At 28.9% G+C, this 22,390-nt stretch overlaps 2 protein-coding genes and 1 long non-coding RNA gene across 3 annotated transcripts in view; 2 read left to right on the top strand and 1 right to left on the bottom strand.

Moving 5' to 3' along the window:
• Positions 1 to 4,248: 4,248 nt before the first annotated feature.
• Positions 4,249 to 5,921, top strand: LOC149893758 (uncharacterized). Its single transcript, XR_016449113.1, has 3 exons — positions 4,249 to 4,375; positions 4,898 to 5,235; positions 5,670 to 5,921. It is a non-coding gene; the product is annotated as an uncharacterized LOC149893758 (long non-coding RNA).
• A 320-nt stretch (positions 5,922 to 6,241) lies between these two features.
• Positions 6,242 to 9,241, top strand: LOC149893757 (uncharacterized). The gene has a single exon (XM_090076432.1). It carries the CDS (start codon positions 8,009 to 8,011, stop codon positions 8,660 to 8,662), a length of 654 nt encoding a protein of 217 aa, XP_089932558.1. The 5' UTR covers positions 6,242 to 8,008; the 3' UTR covers positions 8,663 to 9,241.
• Positions 9,242 to 17,174: 7,933 nt separating this feature from the next.
• Positions 17,175 to 22,390, bottom strand: part of LOC145191815 (uncharacterized) — a 37,162-nt gene continuing 31,946 nt past the window's right edge. Inside the window, exon 12 of the mRNA XM_090076280.1 lies at positions 17,175 to 17,950. Within this exon, the coding sequence (XP_089932406.1) occupies positions 17,367 to 17,950 (584 nt within the window). The 3' untranslated portion in view covers positions 17,175 to 17,366. The remainder of the gene's footprint in view (positions 17,951 to 22,390) is intronic.

Below are 22,390 nucleotides of genomic sequence, written 5' to 3'. Positions count from 1 at the left end.
CAGAACGGAAATCAAGAGAAATACGACTAAGTTAGAAGATTGTATACGTTCTTCAGAGTAATTTTGCCAACTTTTATGTTACAAATATAAATATTAAAATTGACAAACATTTCTGTATAACTTTAAAAATTAATAAATGTGAGTTCAAAGTGCTCTTTTAGGGTAAGACATACTTCAACAATTGTATTAAAAAGATTCGGCTTAGTCTTTTTTTCATTATGAGAGCTGTAAAAAAAGTTTTTGAATTTTAATAAGGAATGTTAGAAATAACTAAAGATAAAGATATCATTTGGAAGAAATTATGTTTTTAACCAAAAATCTTTGAAGTTGTGGTGTTAAATATCTAAGCCCCTGCCTATGTTAAAATGCCCCTGCGTATGGTAAAAAGCCCCAACTATTTTTAAACACCACCAATTTTAAAGAGCTTTTTGTGAACAATCAAAACTTCGAAAACGGTTCATATATAAGGATTTTGCAAAATATCTAATTTTTCTAAATATTTGGGAAAACACATAAATTATTGAAAACTTTCAAGTGAGTTTCCAAAAATATTATAACTCCAATTTTGTCTAAATTTTTCGAAATTATGCTTATAATTATGTCTCACATTAATCACAAAGTCGGCCAGTGCACTGGCTTACTTTGGGATTTATGTGAGACATAATTATAAGCATAAAAAAAACTTATGGATAGACAATGGCTTAATGGATATAGGTCTATGAATAATGCGCACCATGTAAGATTGTCTATAACTCAGACGTAGATGTAACAACGCAGCTTATCGAATATTATTAGGTTAAAGTCAAGCATTCTAAAGAAGTTTTAGAAATTGTAAAAAAAAAATATCCACCGACAGATTACTGTGTAATTAACCAATTGACTGCTAGATTAGAGTTCTGGAAAGCACAAATAAAGAATGCTAAAAATTACAGCTTAGAGAATAGAAATTATCATTAGAAATAGGGTTTATATTTTTAGTTAATAGTTCTAATACTAACAGAATTCTTTTATAGCTTTTTCCGCGTTTTAACATAAGTCGCATTTCTTTTTTATAACGACTTTTATATTTAAGCTCTATCGTAATTCAGAAATTCAAAAAACTTCTGACATCATATGTTTCGTCAAACTTCTCTTTCCATAAATTTACGGTATAAACGTTATTAATAAAAAAAAAAACGTTAAAAAAGGTTCTTCTAAAGCCCAAATTGTTTTATAGTAAGGAAAAAAAATTAGCGGAATGTAAAAAACTAATTTTTAAGAACACATTACAACAAAAATACTTGTAGACCTGGATGAACTTTTCAATCCCTCGATGTTTTTTATTGTTTCTAAGAAAATCTGATGTCTCTGATATGATGTTGTTAAGATGATTTAATATTCTTGTATGCAGATGTATGGTCTGTTATGGTATTGTATGATTTTTTGTTGTTTTGTTTTATGTTGTAATGTATTAACTAAGAGTGTGAAATGTATACAACTTTATTTATACGACATTATATAGTATTATATATATTTAAAAGGGGTAGAATGCATATTTTGTATTCTTAGCCAGATGATAATAAAACAAAACAATTTGAAAAGCAAATCTTTTGTGTCACTGGGGAAAAGGTGTAAACCCACCTTCAAAATTTTCCTAACAAATAAATAGAAAAAATGTTGCAGTAAGAAGAAACGAACAAATTTGAAGCATCTAAATAACCTGTTAATATACCTCATTTTCAGAAATAAGATTTTCATTGTGATTTTTTTCTTAAACGCTGCATTCTAAAAGAATCTGAAAGCAAGCTTATCTTCTCTTACTTTTACTGGACCAATCATTTCACTGGACCAATCATTTGTCAATAAAATTACTCTTTAGAAACTCAAAGATAGTATTTATAATAAAAACAGGAAGAAGGAATATTTAAAGCGGTGTAATACTATTAATTATAGATTGCATCATTTATCTTCTACTGGATATTTATATCAACCATCTTCTGGATATTTAGATAAAAATTAACTTTTGAAAACAAAATAAATATTATAATATGCTTTCTGAGCTTTTTAAAGTTGATTCTGGCTTAAAATAAATAAGCCTCAAAAAGTTAAGAATTTGATACTCATCGAAAATTTGTGTGAAACAAAGTTTTTAATGTGAGATTTTATTTCGTCATTTTATAAACTTAATTTTTTATTTTTATATTTTTAAGGTACTTTTTATAAAAGACAAACATATTGTTACAAAAAACGCATAAATAGTTTTTAAATTCAACTTATTCATGGCTCAAAAATTTTCTGACCTCTGTGAGATTATTGACTTAAAACTAACAAGAAAAAACATTTTCAGAAAATTTGTTGAAAACTGTTTGTAAATTATCATAGCATATATTTTATATAGGGTAATGGCTAATTAGTGGTAAATGCTGCTCCAAAGGAGAAAAGCAACTTGCTTAAATTCAGACCTTTAACATTCGCAGATATTCCTGACTTTGTTTTCTAGCATTAACAAAACGTGGTTCCCTCACTTTAAAAAGTGTTACGTGACCCGTTTGTAAAACTTCCTCAGCTAAAAATAAAGAATTTTCTCAATGGCGCATCTAAAAATCTTTTTCGGTTTACATTTAAGATAAAAAACAGAACGTATAAATATTTTTTATATTGAAAAAGATTTTTTATATTAAAAATATTAATCTGAAAAACTCTCTTCTCTAAAATTTAGATAATTTTGCTTTTTTTTTTTTGAGCGGTGGAAATGTTCATGCTGGAAATCATGCATTAGTTTTACATCTCTTTATGCATGGTTTTCTTAGAAAAATAAATAATAGCATAGAAAAAAATTTGAAGTTTTTAACTGCGATAAGAACGAGCAAATTATTTTGTAATGTAACTTAATCTTATTTAAAAAGAGCGTCGCATTCGCACATACGCCAGTTCAAAAAAGTGGGAATTTAAAAAATTTTTCCCGTGTACTCGTTCCAGTTCACGCATATTTCAATACGCCCTTTTTTCTGTTAATGCATAAAAAACTGACTAAAAGTTTTAAAAAAAGCTGTCTTAAGGAGAAAGAGAAGGTTGGATAGTGGAGTAAAATTTATATAAAATATTTGAGAAAATGAAAATCAACACAAATCTTTTTTTATTTTGCTTTTGACTATAGAAAAGTTTTTTAATAAAAAAGAACCTTTTAAAGTATCGCATGTCACTCTATCAATCGAATAGTTGGTATTCAAACGACCCTAAAGCACATGCTATAAAAATCAATTAATTTATAGTTGGCTTAAAATCCTGATCCATTGAGTTTCATCGGATGCTACTCTGCTTCTTGATATAAACCGAACTGATATTTATTAAAGCTACTTTATAAAACTTACTTCTTTACTACTTTATATTATTATTTTTCTATTTTATACTACTTTACATAACATACTGGTATTTATCATAACTTATTTCGCGCAGCCAGCAATTTTACTAAAGAAGATCATAGAGCATTCTTTTAAGGGGAAAGGGTTACTGTAAAAACTTAAGGTTTAAAAGAGTGAAATTTAAAATTACCCAAGGGGTAAGAATATTGACATTATTGTACAATAAACATTTAAGAGGTCATGTCTAACGGTACGTTTCAATACATTTTATCCTTTTTCACCATTTAAGGAATGCCATGGGATTTTCTGGCATTGCGCAAAATTTATTACGTTTATGCACAACTTTCATGAAACATTGAGATATTTTTAATCTACACTTGATAAACAGTAAAATCGATATCTGAAATCATTAGGCAAGTAAATGTAAGGAAATGTAAGGATATAAATAATTACATTTATATCCTTACATTAACTATAATTAAAACAAAATTTATAAAACCTAATTTTGTGTTTAACATTTGTCTGATAATTTTGTTTTTATTAATTTATTGTCTGATAATTTTGTTTTTATTAATTTATTTTTAGATTTCAACTGTAAAAAGAATTATTTCTAAAATCTTTTTAAGCTTCCTCTCAGAAATGGAAAACGTTCTCTTGTATTTGTATTCTTAATAAAACAAGCATAAATGTTCTACATGAGCAACTTTAAATATTCTTGAGGACACACTATTAGTATTTATATGAAGATTGCTTCTACCAAATTTTATAAAATGAATGTCGTTGCATTATTTGCTGCATCAACAGGTTTTTGTAGTCTCAATGTTTCGTAGCATTATTTGCTGCATCAACAGGTTTTTGTAGTCTCAATTTGATTTGCCGATTGCGCAATACTCTGAGAAAACTCAGGAAAACCTAAACAAGCAAATCCGAAATGCAAGGTTGCACCACACAGCAATAGTATCAAGAATCAATACTATGAAAGATCAGATGCACTACCTTTTAACTACCATTTGTAAAACACAGGAGTTATCAAGGTAGAACTTTTCCTCCAGAAGTACTGAACTTTTGTTTGTAATTTAAGTTAGAAAAGACTTTAATATTCTAATTTTTTTATATTTGTATTATAAAATGCTTTTGTGTTTATGTGTGTGTTAAACACTGATAACGCGTTTTATAACGCATTCACGCGCGTTAAACGCGCACGCGAACGTTTGTGTATTGATAAAAAATGTTATATTTTGGGTCAATGAAGCTAAATTTTTTACTAAAATTAGAATTTACAAACTTTAAAGTCCACTAATGCGCGTTTTAACGCGTACATGTGCGTGATACGGGTAATTGGTGCATGTGAAAATAATTTTAAGTTCCTGATTTGTATTCCTTGACCCCAAAAACCCTTTTTTTGATGTATGTTTATGTTTAATGCATATGTATTTAATAGTTAGGTAAATTTTGCCGCTTTTAACTTAATCACTGTGCGCCGTGAAAAAATTTTCTGGGTCTAAGCAAAGAAATTAAACTAATTATATTAAACAATGTATCATCTGTATTTTCAGCTTCGCTTTCATGGGAAGGCAAGTTATCTGGATCTGAAGATAGTGTTGGATTTTCTTTATCACGTTCACATCCTTCTTTATTTTCAATATCAACATCGTCTAGACTTTGTGATGGCAGAGCACTTGACTGGCTAGCTAATATTTTCGAAATACTTTTCTCTTACGCACGTCAGATTTTAATTTCAAAATTTTAAAAATTCAACTCACATCATTTCAAGAAACGGAAAAGAAAACAATTCTGAAAACACACAATAATGCATTACGATCGCTTTTGCGGTTTTTGGCCTACCTTGGATTTTTTGTAACAACCAATCTGAGTAGAGCATTTCAAATAAAGGGTGAGAGTTATTTTGTCAAACGGATGACGTGAATTGAATGAAGAAATACATTAAATTTTGTTTAACTGCCGAAAGGCCTAGTGAATATGTGATTATTGCGATATTATGTTTATTACTTTTGGTAATATTTTTCACTTGTTTTGTTTGATACACTAGGATTTTCAACGAGAAAATGCAAAATATTTTCTCGTTTCTTATCTCAATTTGATGACATTTCAATTAAAGCTAATTGTTTTGACAAAAAAGTTGAGTAAATTTTGAATAACACTAATGTAAAGACATTTTAAAACAATTAGCTATTTAAAATAACGCACGGTTACCGAAAACACCACATCAGAACACGTGCATATTTTTTCAGGTACATATTTATTATCCATTTTATAGCTATTTAACATATTATAACTTATTTTAAACTTTAAAACTTTTTTTTCAAGTCTTAGATGTTACAAAAATATAATGCACGGTACCAGACCTCCAACATCCGGAAGTTCGAACTGCGAAACCATACACAAATAGCGAGTTTTCACGATATGACAAAATCTTCGAAACTATCCGTTCAAACGGAAAAGTAAACACTCATCTATGGATGGAGCTCGAGACGTTAGTTGAGTTCTTATATATGTCCATTGACCTTCAACGGATCATGGAAGTAGACAGAACGAACGTTGGTAGCATAAGTTCTAGAAAATTTAGAAAAGTATGAACCTAGAAAATAATAATTGTATTATCATATAATGCTATTAATTTATTTCAAAACTCATTCTTTTTAAAAATCTTGAAAATACAATTTTTTGAATTTAATAAAGAAATGAGAAATAAGAACATTTTAAAATTTATATTCGACTTTTTCCAACTCTTGTGAGAATTCAAGACAAACTTTAAAGCTTTATAATTTGTTTAAAACTTTTCATGAACTTACCAAAGTAAAGAACTCCTTTCTTCATTTGAATTCTTTAAGTCAGAAAGAAATCTCACTAAACATCTTATGTTTTTATTTTGTAGTCTGCAGATCATAGACAAATTTTAAAATACTTTTGTTGAAAATATTTTCAAGACTCATACGCCTGTTGCTTTGCAGAGAATGTCAAGAACTAGAAGATCTGTTCGTTATGACGGTGTCAAACCAGTTGCTCAGTATTTAAATGCAATGAAGAACGCCTTAAAGATCTCAATTTTACGGCAGATGTTCGAAATCAGCTCTAATCAATCTAAAAGTATTTGTCAAAGTTTGAATGTGCTCTGTTGTAAATAATTTTGCTGAAACTTCTTACAATCATCGTGTCGAAGAACGTAAAAAAGTCCACCGTTCAATTAAGTCGCAGGAGCATTTGAACAGACTGGCAATGCTCAATTGGAAAGTATCATAAGAAAAGTAGTCAATCTGACTGAAAGAGATCACATTCTTTATCTTTACTTCCAAAAAATGTGACATTTTTATTAAGATAGTATAATTATATATATATATATGAAGACTCCACGGGAAGAAACGGCAGGGTCACATTTTGAAAATTTTGACTTTTTACACATTCTAGCTTTATTAACCACAATAGCATAGTTTGTATTTGAATTCAAATCAAATAAACAATTTGATGCATATTTAAAGTTTGACGGAATGAAATCTCTTTTCTTCATTATACAAAAAATTACCTCCCCAAAAAACTAATTTTTAAGAATGTGAATAATGTTGTGCACTTACTAAAAGACATCAACCAAGTTTACCTTCCTTATTTTTTGAATTATCAAGACTGATATTGATAGCTTTAAGTCCTTGTTTTTCAAAATAGTAACAGATGACTTGACTGATGACTTGGTTGATGTAAATTTAGTAAAAATGGCGGCTAATGAAAAACCATTAGAAATGCTAAAGAAATCCAAAAAAAGAAAAAGTAAGGAAAGATTGCGTGAAAGTAAAAAAAACAAAGACTAGCATCACATAAAACAGGACTTGAATGTAACTGTAAAAGGTTGAAATGCTTCGAAATTGTTAAAAGAGAAGATAGAAATTTTTGATTAAGTTATTTTAACTCTCTAGCCAGCAAGGATGCTCAAGATTCGTATCTTTTTAGTTTAATAACTTTAAATAATGTTTCAAGAAGAAGACCACGAAATATCGATTCAAAAGTTTATAATAGCAGTTACAAATATAAACTTTTTATTACAAATCAAGAGGTAATAACGAGTAAGAATTCGTTCGTTCATGTTTGCTTTTCTGCATTTACTTCAATCTTTGGAATAAAGAAGGGAAGAGTGGAGACAATAAAAAGAAGTCTTTTAACCACAGACAAATTATAATTTTTTATTGATAAATTGTCATATGAATCTTATCGCAACATATTTAACACTAATTTTAACATTTCTTTTGGGTACCTTAGAACTGACACTTGTTCTAAATGTGATGAGTTTAAAATTAAAATCGAATCAATAAAAATTGAACTCTCTTAATTCAGAGTGCAAAAAGGTTAAATAACAGTTAGATGAGATAGTATTACAGAAAGAACAACACCACAAAGATGCTGAAACATTTTATGTTAGAAAACGAAATGCACAGTTTAAAGCACAAAGGGAACAAAGATTTGAGTCAATTGCTTTTGATTTCCAAAAAAATCTCAATTTACCAAATCTATCAACCAATGACTTTTACTACAGAAAATTGGCATTTTATTCATTTAATATTCACGTGCTTTCAAGTAATGAAGTTTTTTTGTATTGTTATGATGAAACTATTGCTAGAAAAGGGGCTGATGAGGTAACGTCAGTGTTATATAATTTTTTTATGAAACATTTAGACAAAGAAATTCGAACTGTAGAGCTATTTTGTGATTCATGTGCTGGCCAAAACAAAAACTATACATTAATTCGTTTTATGGATTTCCTTATTCATGAAAAAAAAAGGTTTGACTTCATTAAGGTTATGTATCCAGAACGCGGACATTCTTATATGGAGTGTGATAAAGATACGGGGTTAATTAATTGCAAAACACCTGCATGTATTCCATCAGATTGGATTAACATATTCAGAAATGCTCGTAAAAGACCCACTCCATTTCAAGTTGTAGAATTGATGCAAGATATGGTAAAGAATATAACTGATTTTTTAAGACCATTTTATAAGAACAAATGTCCAATTCCAACACGTCCTCTTCCTGAAATTTGTTTTAGAGGAGACTCTACTGCCATTATATTTCATCGTGATTCGTGGAATGGGTTATTATTAAAAACAAATTTAAAAAATAATAGGAAGATTGCTATAAAAGGTGAGATCCCGATTCTATATAATGCAAAACTTTGTATCTCCGAGGCAAAGTACAGAGACCTACAAGTATTAAAAAAGTTGACATCCAATACAGAGTTTTATGATTCTCTGCCTTACAATCAGGAGCTTGTCGAGACGTTTCATGAAAATATTGACTCTGAAGATGATGAATAAATAGAGGCTTTTTTTCATTTGTTGTTTGACCTTTCTTTTTTTGTTAATGTTTCTTAAAAGATTTTTAAAAGTTAATGTTTTTTCTTTCTCTGCATTTAAACTGAATCAATTTATAAAATTAATAATCACAAGATATTGAAATATTGATATTAAGATAAAAATTGAGAATACACATAAATATTAGTTTTTTAGTTACATTAACCCATAAAAATTTAAAACTCGTTTATTATCAAGAAAGACTCCCTGCAATATATACCTGTTTGTACATATAGTTTTGTGAAAGAAAAGTGACATCTGTATGGGCAAAGCTTTAAACCTTAGAATTAAAAAGAAAAATTGCATTTTGTCATCAACAACAAAAAAGTATTTTTAATTAATACTGGCCCCAAGACTGTTTTAAGGTCGATACTAGATTCCAGTGGTGAAGTCGGTTGATAAAAAAGCTCCTGTCTGATTTTATTTACAAGCTAATATAAAATAGTTAATAATTTAACTTTTCACTTGATCTAAAAACTAAAAAAGACATTATACCGGGGAAAAAACGGCAGAGTCCAAAAAAAACTTCACTTAAAAAAGAAAGTCTAATATGAAAATTATTGCACTTAAATTGAAAGTATAGCTTTAATTGCATACAAAAATGGTTATTTTTGCAATATATTTTAAAAATCCACACATTTTCCCTAAAAATTTAAAACCTATATAGGATTAAAAGTTTAATAATGAATTATCTCAAAACGAAAAAATGTGACCCTGCCGTTTCTTCCCGTGTAGTCTTCATATATATATATACAGTGAGAGAAATAAGTATCCGAACAAAAGATTTTTTTATGGAAAATAAACTTTGTCAGGTTTTTTCCGAAAAAAAAAACTTTATAGAAATAAAAGAAATGATTATTCTGAAAGAAAATTTTATTACGAATTCAATATGCAAAAAAAAAATATCAATAATGATATTTAATTGATAAAAAATTAAGATACATTTAAACTATGCAATTTTTTAGCATTAAATAAGTATCCGAACAAAATTTTAAAGATTAAGGCTTAAAGATTAACGTTTCTCCGAGTAATTATTTTTTTGACTTTTTAATATCGAGTTAGACCGCCTTTAGCTTTTATGACTTCTCCAAGTCGACATGGCATCGAATCAACTAATTTCTTTGTCGTATCTGAGTCGATATCAGCCCATGCTTCTTGGAGCATGATTTTTAAATCTTCTTTTCTTTTTAGACATCGTGTGCCACATTTTTTATCCAGAATTGCCCAGAGATGTTCAATTGGATTGAGATCTGGACTTTGCGCAGGCCATTCAAGTAACTCAATTTGCTTTTGGATGAAAAACTCTTTTGCTTTCTTTGACGTATGTTTAGGGTCATTGTCTTGTTGGAAGATAAAATGCTTTCCTAATCGCAGTTTTTTAGTTGAAGCCAGAAGATTTTTATTGAGAATTTTAACATAAACCTCAGAGTCCTAAATTCCATCAATAAACTCCAGTTTTCCTGTTCCGTTCCAAGCCATCGATCTCCATACCATAACATTGCCTCCACTAAATTTTACTGTGCCTCGAATACAACTGAGTGTGAATGCTTCACCTTTTTTTCTCCATACTTTTTGAGCTCCATCGGACTTCACAAGATTAAATTTTGACTCGTCCGTCCACAAAACTTTCCTCCAGAATGATACCGGCATATTTACATATTTTTTAGCAAATGCAAGTCTTCGTTTTCGATGGATTTTTGAAAGGGATGGTTTCTTGGGTGGAACTCTTGCTTTGAATCCACTTTCTTTCAATCGATTTCGAATAGTACATGAGCTCACTTTTAACCCAAAATCTTTCTCAAGGAGGCTTGACACTTTTGGTGCTGATAAAAAACGGTTTTTTTGCACCTTCTTGACAATTTATCGATCTATTCTTGATGTTGTTTTACGCTTTGCTCCGAATCTGGGCTGATTTTGCACATATCCAAACATATTATACCTTTTAACCAGATCGCTGATGGTTCCTAATGCCATTCCAGTCGCTTTATTTATCGACCTAAACGTTTTACCTTGCTTGAACAAGTCAATAACCAAATTGCGCTGAGCTTGGGACCATTCCTTGATTTTAACTCCCACACTTGATGATATCAATGGTAAATCAAATGAATTTAAAAAAATATCAGTCAATTATTAAAAATTACTCGTTGTAAAACAACAATATTTCTAAAACCATTGGTTTAAAAACTTTTTTTAATAATCAATTTCAAAACTTCGTTTACAAAACAACATGTTCGGATAATTATTTTTCATTGAAGTTTTAACACTCCTTCGGGAATCGTTAAATTTTAGCAACGCAAGTTAATTACCTTTGATTAATTTTTTGCAACATAAAATCGTAATTAAATTTGCTTTTAGAATAATTATAAAAGTATTTATCAAAAACATATGTTTTTCTGAAAAAAACCTGACAAAGTTTATTTTTCACAATAAAATGTTTTGTTCGGATACTTATTTCTCTGACTGTATATATATATATATATATATATATATATATATATATATATATATATATATATATATATATATATATATATATATATATATATATATATATATATATATATATATATTGGGTTGTCCGATAAGTTCTTGCCGTTTTTTTAAATTAAAAAATTTGCGATCGAAATGAAATTATTTTGTATAATGTTTTGTGTAATTCGAAAGAGAATTTTTCGCTCTACAAGAAAGTCTATTTGGTTATTTGTTTTGATTCATTTTTGTTAATTTTCAAAGCATTTAAATGGAGTGTCAAGTCGACAAAAACGAGCATTTTCGACACCACCTTCTTTTTGCGTTTAACCGAGGTGCCAAAGCCATGGAAGCTACTAGAGAGATTTCTGCCGTATACAGAAAGGGTGCCATAGCTGAAAGAACTGCTCGATATTGGTTTGCGAAGTTCTAAAGTGGCAATTTTGACCTCAAGGTTGCACCTCGTTCCGGGCGACCAAGTGAGTTTGATGAAGAGTGTTTGAATCAACTTCTGCACGAAGACGCGCGTCAAACAACCAGAGAATTGGCAGAGCGTATAGGATTCAATAAATCAACAGTAGCAGAACATCTCCACTCAATGGGAAAGTATTCAAAAACTTGGAGCTTGGGTGCCGCACGTATTGAGCGAAAACAATAAAAATCAACGATCCACCATTGCTGCCAGTTTGCTTGCTCGTCATCTCTCAACTCATGGACATAAGCAAAGATTTCTTTATCGAATTGTCACTGGTGACGAAAAATGGTGTCTCTACATCAACAGGAAACAGCGCAAAGAATGGTTAAGCCCGAAACAACAAGCGACCCAGCGAGCAAAGCAAGCTCTTCATCCACGGAAGACACTGTTGTGTGTATGGTGGGACTGGGAAGGCATTATCTATTGGGAATTGCTTGATTGCAACCAAACAGTCAATGCGGAACTTTATGTTCTGCAGATGCAACGATTAAACAACGCCATCCAGCAAAAACGACCTGATAGGCAATATGACGTTCTTCTGCAACACGACAATGCCCGTCCCCACATTGCCATTATGACCAAAGAGGCGATTCAAACGCTTGGTTGGGAAGTGCTGCCACATCCTCCATACTCTCCAGACTTCAGATTTCCACCTCTTCCGATCTCTTTCAAACGCTTTGAGAGGCGTTTCATTCAATAATGACGTCGAATTATGGGCGTGGTTAGAAAAATTTTTCGAATCGAGGCCGGGCGATTTCTACCGAAGAGGAATCGAAAAAATCGTTGAACGTTGGGAGCAAGTCGTAACAAACAACGGAGAATACATTACTGATTAAATTGTTGTTATTTTATGTTAAAAAATAGTTAAATCAAATGTAGAAAAACGGCAAGAACTTATCGGACAACCCAATATATACATACATACATACATACATACATACATACATACATACATACATACATACATACATACATACATACATACATACATACATACATACATACATACATACATACATACATACATACATACATACATACATACATACATACATACATACATACATACATACATACATACATACATACATACATACATACATACATACATACATACATACATACATACATACATACATACATACATACATACATACATACATACATACATACATACATACATACATACATACATACATACATACATACATACATACATACATACATACATACATACATACATACATACATACATACATACATACATACATACATACATACATACATACATACTTACATATTGTTATTATTATTATTATTATTATTATTATTATTATTATTATTATTATTATTATTATTATTATTATTATTATTATTATTATTATTATTATTATTATTATTATTATTATTATTATTATTATATTATTATTATTATTATTATTATCATTATTATTATTATTATTATTATTATCATTACTATTATTATTATTATTATCATTACTATTATTATTATGATTATTATTATTATTATTATTATTATTATTATGATTATTATTATTATTATTATGATTATTATTATTATTTTTATTTTTATTATTATCATTATTATTATTATTATTATTATTATTATTATTATTATTATTATTATTATCATTATTATTATTATTATTATCATTATTATTAATACTATTATTAATACTATTATTATTACTATTATTATTACTATTATTATTACTATTATTATTACTATTATTATTACTATTATTATTACTATTATTATTACTATTATTATTACTATTATTATTACTATTATTATTACTATTATTATTACTATTATTATTACTATTATTATTACTATTATTATTACTATTATTATTACTATTATTATTACTATTATTATTACTATTATTATTACTATTATTATTACTATTATTATTACTATTATTATTACTATTATTATTACTATTATTATATAATAAAAACTAAGAATTCTTTAGTGCTGTGCTTTTCTCTCGTTTTCTTTTTTTTTTTTGTTTTTTACATCTCTTTCAACTCTATTTTTCAGTCATATTAAAAAATAGATTTTTCTTTTAAATGAAGGGTACAAGATATTAACATCGAGTTTCAATTTTTTTAGATATTGCTGTCTACGTAGGGTACACATTGTATCTAAACTTAATTAATTAATAACTGCAAAGTGTAAAATCCAAAACAATCCGTTGAAATGAGTGATTAAAAATATTCTCTGCTACTTAAAAGCAGGGATCGTCATGCTGGTGCTACAATAGCCACCAAATATCAAAAAAAAATTTTCAGCTCTTTACAGCCACACCCTAAATATTTTTTCTAAAAAATCGACGTCGAGAGACAATCTGATTAACAAAAGAGTAACAAAAAGTCTAAAATGAGCTTTTTGAAATTTCCTAAAAAAATGACATTTTCTTTTCCCTTGCACCCTTCACATATTAAGTATAATAAAAGATTTCTTGAAGTATTTTTTATAGAAAACTGAAACATTAGAAACTATTTTTCTAAAATTCCATTGCTTTTGAATTCTTACGTTTTTTGTTAACGAAAATCGGAAATACGTCACCTCAAAAAACAAGCCAATATTGAATTAGATGACTAGTAAGATATTTAAGCCAATACCTATTGAGCTCCTTTGCTCTATTGGGTGTGCTTTAAAAAAGCGTTTTTCATCACCTATATATAGCAGTATTCTTAAAAACAAAAGTTTATCGATAAACGAGTTTTTAGTTTAACTATCCTTTTTCAAAAGGTATTTTCTTGTCAGTTCCCAGCTTACTGTTAGCAATGTTTAACAACGAACATACTGATGGATATTGTTTTTTGATCGGGTGTTAATATCAGCGAACGACATTTAAAAGTAAAAGTTTACACTTAGCATAAGTTTTAGTTTCTACTTTCGTTCAGCAAAGAAGAATGAACTTCAATGTCCTGAGGATAATCTGAGTCTCATTGCTGCAGTCATTTTGGTGATACTCATGAAGACGTGAGTAACTTCCATTATTCGCTTTATTTCTTTCTAAAATTTGTGCAGGCTTAGGGAGACTGGCTAAAATGCCCAACAATTGAAAAACAGTTTGCAATGACATTATTGACTACAGTTTTTTAAAAAATACACTCATTAATTACTAGTTGCAATGTTTGTAAAAAACAAGGCATACTATCATATGGGCTATCTTTAACAGCCTCAACATTATTTGCACCATTATCTCTAGCTATTAAATGACTTTTTTAAAGGTGATATTTTAAATTCAGCCATTATATCATCAATTAATTCAGCAATGTTTGCTGCTGTCTGCCTCTCAGGAAATGGAGCTACTCTAAGTATAACAGTTCTCTGATTAAATGTATTGTCTAAACAGTGACCTGTCAGGCTCATAATGCTTTCATTTGAACTACTGGTCCATATATCAGTAGTAAAGCTTATGAATTCAGCATTTTGTTATGTAAATTTCACCTTATCCACTATTGTTGAGTGAATTGATAGTTATACTCCATTGGTACCAGACTATATTATTCTTTTTATTAAAGTTCATCTTACATTTTGGCTGTAAAATGGAAAACCAGAAGTTTCAAGCCAGAAATGAAAAAGAGAAACTTTCTGTAAAATTAAGGAAGAATTTAATGAAATCAAAGTTCAAAGAAAAGTTGAGTCTCATTGTTGACCAGCCCAAAGTAGGTTTTGGTAATAGCAATGATGGAAACACTTCAAGAAGAGCATTTGAGAACTCTGAGATTTTCTCTGAAATTACAGGGGTTTATATAGATGTTATAAATAGAATGCACATCGTCCTTATTACAATGTCATGTGGTACCATACTGATACCAATCAATTTGAAGTTTACTGTTCTGATAAAGCTAAAATTATTAATAATAAATGTGGTTGGTATATAATGCCACCCAGTGCTCACAAAATTCTGATACATGGTTGCTCCATTTCAAAGCAACTTAATTTGCCTATTGCGCAATACTCTGAGGAAGCTCAGGAAAGCCTAAACAAGCAAATCTGAAATGTAAGGTTGCACCACACAGCAAAAGTATCAAGAATCAACACTATGAAAGATCAGATGCACTACCTTTTGATTAGATCAGATCCAAAAATCTTAAGCATTTCATTTGTAAAACACAGGAGTTATCAACGAAGAACATTGCCTCCAGAAGTACTGAACTTAGTAATTTAAGTTGTGAAAAGATTTTAATATTCTAATTTGTTTATTTTTGTATTATAAAATGTTTTGTGTGTTTGTGTGTGTGTGTGTGTGTGTGTGTGTGTGTGTCTGTTAAACACTCATATCTCGTTTTGTAACGCATTCACGCGCGCTTAACGCGTACGCAAACGTTCGTGTATTGATAAAATAATGTTATATTTTGGGTCAATGAAGCTAAATTTTTTACTAAAATTAGAATTTACAAACTTTAAAATCCACTAACGCGCGTTTTAACGCATACATGTGTGTGATACGGGTAATTGGTGCATGTGAAAATAATTTTAAGTTCCTGATTTGTATTCCTTGACCCCAAAAACCCTTTTTTTGATGTATGTTTATGTTTAATGCATATGCATTTAATAGTTAGGTGATTTTTGCCGCTTTTAACTTAATCACTGTGCGCCGTGAAAAAACTTTCTGGGTCTAAGCAAAGAAATTAAACTAATTATATTAAAAACAATTTATCACCTGTTTTTTCGACTTCGCTTTCATGAGGAGGCAAGTTATCTGAAGATAGTGATGGAATTTCTTTTTCACGTTCTCTTCCTTCTTTGTTTTCAGTATCAACATCGCCTAGACTTAGTTATGGCAGATCACTTTACTGGCTAGCTAATATTTTCGAAAAATTTTTCTCTTACGCACGCCTGATTTTAATTTCAAAGTTTTAAAACTACAGCTAACATTTCTAAAAAATGGAAAAAATTCTAAAAACACTCAATGATGCATTACGATCGCTTTTGCTGTTTTTGGTTTACCTTGGATTTTTTGTAACAACCAATCAGAGTTGAGCATTTCAAATAAAGGGTGAGATAGAGTTATTTTATCAAACGGAGGGAGTGAATTGTATAAAAAAATATATTAAATTTTGTTTAACTGCCAAAAGGCAAAGTGAAAATGCGATTATTGCGATATTATGGTTATTACTTTCGGTAATTTTTTTTTAATATTCAATTATTTTTGAACAAAATGGACCCTTTTCACAGAATTATTATTTTAACGGGTAATCAGCTTCGGGTACCAAAAGTATCAAAAGTATCAAAGCGGGATTCGGTTAGCTCTGACTACCGTAACTTTTTACAAGTCATCCTCATTCAATATCATTCGCAACATCCTAAAAATTAGATTGTGCCCACGCCTCTTTGAGAGCTATCTTTACAAAAAACTTTTTTCAAAGTTTTTTTTTCAAGGTCTTAGTCAAGATTTTAATTGCTATGGAAACGGCAAGTATATATTGATCCAAGTTACATGAAAAATGAGATCAGCCAACATAAATGATTGGGGTTGAGAAAAACTTGAATTGAAAACAACCGAAAGTTTTTCGAAATAAAATACAAACCTACATACTTATTTAACATATTAAAAATATTTAAACAATCAAAAGTATTTCGTATCACTTCAACTTTTTCAACTCTTCGATGTTATAAAAACTTTCTTGTATTACATATACTTTTTACATATTTACATTTGTATTTATTTTTTATTTCACATATTAAACATTTTTTGTGTTTTTTACTCTAAGCTCTTCGATGTTATGAAAATATTTTCCACGGTACTTGATCACCAACTTCTTGAAGTTCGAACCACTAAGCCATTCACAAATGTCATTGATGAAGTTTGTGTCTTTGTGAAGTTCAAGACGTAATTCATCAGTGAGTAGAATCCACGGGAGGACGAAACCTTCGAAATCGTTTTTTGATACGAAAATATATCTGATGTTTATATACAACCATTCAATTTTATGTGTTGGTGTCCATTCATCAATCTTCACTGGATAATCTAACCAGACATCACGAACGTTGGTCGAACATAAAATGATAAGTTTTTTCTCATCCTCAGATAAAGACTTTTTACCAGCATATAAAATCTTATTATAAACACGTAATCCTCTCAACTTGCATCCTGCATCAACAAATTTCTCCATGAAATATTTCTCATGTGAAACTTCATGAGCAGTTTTTCCATCGCTTATAAAAATCTCCCACTCTTGTTCATCGATTGATCTTTTCATGTTCTCGGTAATTGACGCCTGCGCTTCAAAGAAGCATTCCATGAACATCTTGTGTTTACCTTTATCTGCAGAATAAGAACAATAAGAATAATAAGAACAGATTTATCATCTGAAGAATAATAATAACGTGTTAATATTATTATTAATATATATTTATTTGCAACAACAATTATTCAAGATAATCAACTTTCAAAAATTTGAAATCACAATATTGTATTTAATGAATATAAAACGGATATTATTTTCTTTATAAAAAAGATCAAAACAGTTCAAATGATCACAAATTAGTTCAAAAAATATTTTTTATTTACTAAATATTTATAAAACCAATAAATAATTTAGGAAACACAAAATGAAAATATTTATTGAAACTTCATTTAAAAGTCGCGTGAGATTTTTGATACAAAAATAATTTATTTTCAAACTGAAATAAAAAAATTTTCGCTTTCTATTTCTTTGCTGAAGGGTAATTCCGCATCAAATCACCCAAAATTTAGAAAATTTTGAACCATGGGTCCTCAAATTTTTTAAAAATTTCTTTGGCTGTTGCATCTTAAAAAGAAAAGTTAACACATAAAATTTCAGCTAAAAATGTTGAGCGGTTGACAAGATACTGCAATTTTAATATCGACCTGGTTTCCCAAAATGACCCGGTTTTCATAACATTCTGAAAAAACATTTTTCTTAAAAAAATAAGAAATAAAAATGGCAAAAATATGAAAATAAACATATATAATGTTTTTTTGATGCTGAATTCAATAAAAGTACTTAAAATGCTAAAATATAAAAGGAACATGCTTAAAAGTTAATAAAACAACTAGTTTCTATAAACCAACTTTGGGGCCCAATATCTCAAAACACCCCTGTCAAATTTTTTTTTTTTTTGCTGTTAATATTTTCAACTGCTTATAATCTTACTAGGCACAAAAAATCTAACTGGAAAAACAACTGAAACATATGGAACTTTAATTTCAATGATCTATTACTTTTTAAAGAAATTATTTTAAAAAACATGCAAATAGAATTCTGTAAAATATTATATTTAGTTTATAGACTCCTTAAAAAAAAAAAAAAAAGAATTTTGTTATATTTAAGGAAGTCTTAATTATATGATAACTTAGTTATTTGATCTTAACAACTGAAAAAAACATCCTGTTATGTTTTTATATAAAAACTGAATAAGTGTGATATTGATGTGCATTTGTTTTTAAAATTTTGGTAACTACATTTTGTAAAAGTTTATAATAACTAGTTTATAAAAAGTTCAGTTATAAAACAATATTTATTGGTAAATTTTATTTAAATTTTAACAAATTAACAATTTCATATATATATATATTTCATATATATATATGTAGATTGTATATATATATAAATATATCTATAAAGAAAATAACCAATATCTATCAGTGTAAAAAAATATACAACAGAGGGATTCTGAAAAGGTTTGAATTATTTCTTTATCAAAAAATTTTTCAATCTGTCTAAATTACATATATTAATTGATGGTTGCGCAGGACAGTACAAAAGCTGTAAAATCTTTTACAATCTATGCCAACTAGAAAGTGAATTTGACCTTAAAGTTGAATGGAACTTTTTTGCCACGTCCCATGGAAAGTCACAATGCAATGGGATTGGTGGTACTGTAAAAAGGTTAACAGCACAAAAAAGTTTAAAACGACCATACAGAAACCAAATTCTCACATCAGAAGCTATGTATGAATTTTGTATTGAGAAAATCAAGGTTGTTAACTTCATTTACATAAAGGGATTGGACTTACAATTGCAACATGAAGAGCAAAAAGAAAGATACACTGGTGTAACAACTCTACCTGGTACTGGTAGCTTTCATCAATTTATGATCTTAGAGATAACAGGGTTGGGGCAAAGAGGTGTAGTACGGACATTAATTATTCAATAATCCACAATCTTAAAAAGAAACAAGATATATTTCAACTTGATACTGTTGCTTTAGGTTGTTATGTAGCTGTAGTCTGTGTAGTAATGGATCGGCATTGTAACTAAATCCAACCTAGAAAAAGTTGATGCTAAAGTTAAATTTCTTCACCCAAATGGTCCATCAATCTGTTTTAACTGGCCTGAAAGAGATGACTACTGTTTTATTCCCAACACCAACATATTGAAAAAACTATCTGTTCCACAAGCTTGCTCCAGTTCCGGTAGAAACAATGTGTTTGAAAATACTGAAATAGAGGAAGTACAAGTAAAATGGGAACAATATTGTAAACTATTACAAACACAGTCAAAATAACTGACATTTTCAATACCTTTAAAAATCTTGTATATTTAAGTGACTGTTTAAATTACGATTAACTTATTTTTATTTTATTTACAAATATTTTTTGGGAATTTCTTGAAAAAGTAATAGATCATTGAAATTAAAGTTCCATATGTTTCAGTTGTTTTTCCAGTTAGATTTTTTGTGCCTAGTAAGATTATAAGCAGTTGAAAATATTAACAGCAAAAAAAAAAAAAATTTGACAGGGGTGTTTTGAGATATTGGGCCCCAAAGTTGGTTTATAGAAACTAGTTGTTTTATTAACTTTTAAGCATGTTCCTTTTATATTTTAGCATTTTAAGTACTTTTATTGAATTCAGCATCAAAAAAACATTATATATGTTTATTTTCATATTTTTGCCATTTTTATTTCTTATTTTTTTAAGAAAAATGTTTTTTCAGAATGTTATGAAAACCGGGTCATTTTGGGAAACCAGGTCGATATTAAAATTGCAGTATCTTGTCAACCGCTCAACATTTTTAGCTGAAATTTTGCATGTAATATTTTTTTATAATAAGGAATAATGTGTCAAAATATAACACAAAAGGAAGACACATGGTTCAATGGACTGGGTGATTTGATGTGGAATTACCCTGAAGCAACAAAAAATATTTTAAAGTATTATAAAAAAGTAAATTAAAAGTATGTCAATTTAAAGCGGTAACAGTGAAATAAAATTCTCAAAACGGTTGGAAATTATATTTTAAAAGTTTCACACGAAAAGTACCGTATAAGGAGCCATTTCTTTTAGAGACATCTTTTTTTAAACTTTCAAACTTGATTTGAAGAGAAAAAATGATCAAAAAACCATTTTAATATCACCAAAAACGCTAAAACTTTTCAAATATTTAACTTTAGGCAACGAAACATAAAATTATTGTATTAACTGAACTTTCAATCGCTTTTTCACTAAAAACCTAAGTAATAGAAACATATTCTGCTCAAAACTGATTTTAACAACTACGTAGCAATAAAATCTTAAACACTTCTTTCACGTCGTTCGCTCAAAAATTACTGTAAACAGGAGAATGAAAATAGAAGTTTGCAATTTTCATCAATGAAACACCTCAACTCCTGCGGCGATGTTCTCATTTGAAAAACGTCCGTTTGCTCACAGAATTGTTTGAAAACTCAGTCAGTGTGAGAGTTGAGTTGTAATTGAAAACTCGAACTTCGAATGCGGATTAAGAGTATGCAATTGCTCTCTTAGCTCAATTTGTCATGGTACGCTTTAAATATTCTCCGTTCTCCTGAGAATATTTAGAGCATCTTATGACAATTTTTAAAAGTAAGAACGCGATTGAAGTTTTTAAACTTTTTTTAACAGTGTAAAATCCAAAACAATGCGTAGAAATGAGGGATTAAAAATATTCTCTGAGACATAAAAAACAGATTTTCACGCTGCTGCTACAAAAGGTCAAGAAATATCAAAAGATCCTTTTAGCTAAGCATGGGAATTTCGGCCTTCGAAATCGACGAAATTAAACGAAATTCGTGTTTCAATTTCGGATCGAAATTGAGAACGAAATTTCGATTTTTTGGATTGTTTAATTTCGCGAAAAAATTTCGTATAATTTCGGGTCATTGAAAGTAACGAAATTGACACGAAATTAAACATAAGTTTTAATTTCGAAATTCGTGAATTTGTAATGTTTAAAAATTTCGTCTTTCGAAATTCAATATAAATTTCGATACGAAATTGAAACAAGAATTTCGTTTAATTTCGTCGATTTCGAAGGCCGAAATTCCCATGCTTACTTTTAGCTCTTTACAGCCACACCCCTAATATTTTTTTCTGAAAGACCCAACATCAAGTAACAATCTGATTAACAAAGTAATGACAAAAAGTCGCCAAATATTCTTTTTGAAATTTCGAAAAAATGGAATTCAATTTTCCCTTACACCCCTCGTATATTTTAAATAAAAAAAGATTTCTCAAAGTAACATTAAAACTTATATTTTATATGATTTTATCCATTTCTCTTTTCTTAGGATGAAAAAACACATTTTCTTCAGATTTTGAAGGCCTAAAAGTTTTATGAGAGGGATTGAGTAGAAACCAATTAAGTACATAAAGAATTGAGTTTCTTGATATACAAATAAGGTGTAATCGAACGAGTCATTTATCGTAGGGTGCATACCATTATAGTCCGCTATTATTTTATTACGCTGTTACCAATTTGTTTTGTTACCTGATCTTTCAGT

Source organism: Hydra viridissima, unplaced genomic scaffold (assembly GCF_058129835.1).
Source record: "Hydra viridissima isolate aposymbiotic clone 2 unplaced genomic scaffold, HvirCarnegie_v1 scaffold_1, whole genome shotgun sequence".
Taxonomy (NCBI): domain Eukaryota; kingdom Metazoa; phylum Cnidaria; class Hydrozoa; order Anthoathecata; family Hydridae; genus Hydra; species Hydra viridissima.
The sequence above is the reverse complement of the archived record's forward strand: the minus strand, read 5'-3'. Positions and strand labels throughout refer to the sequence as shown.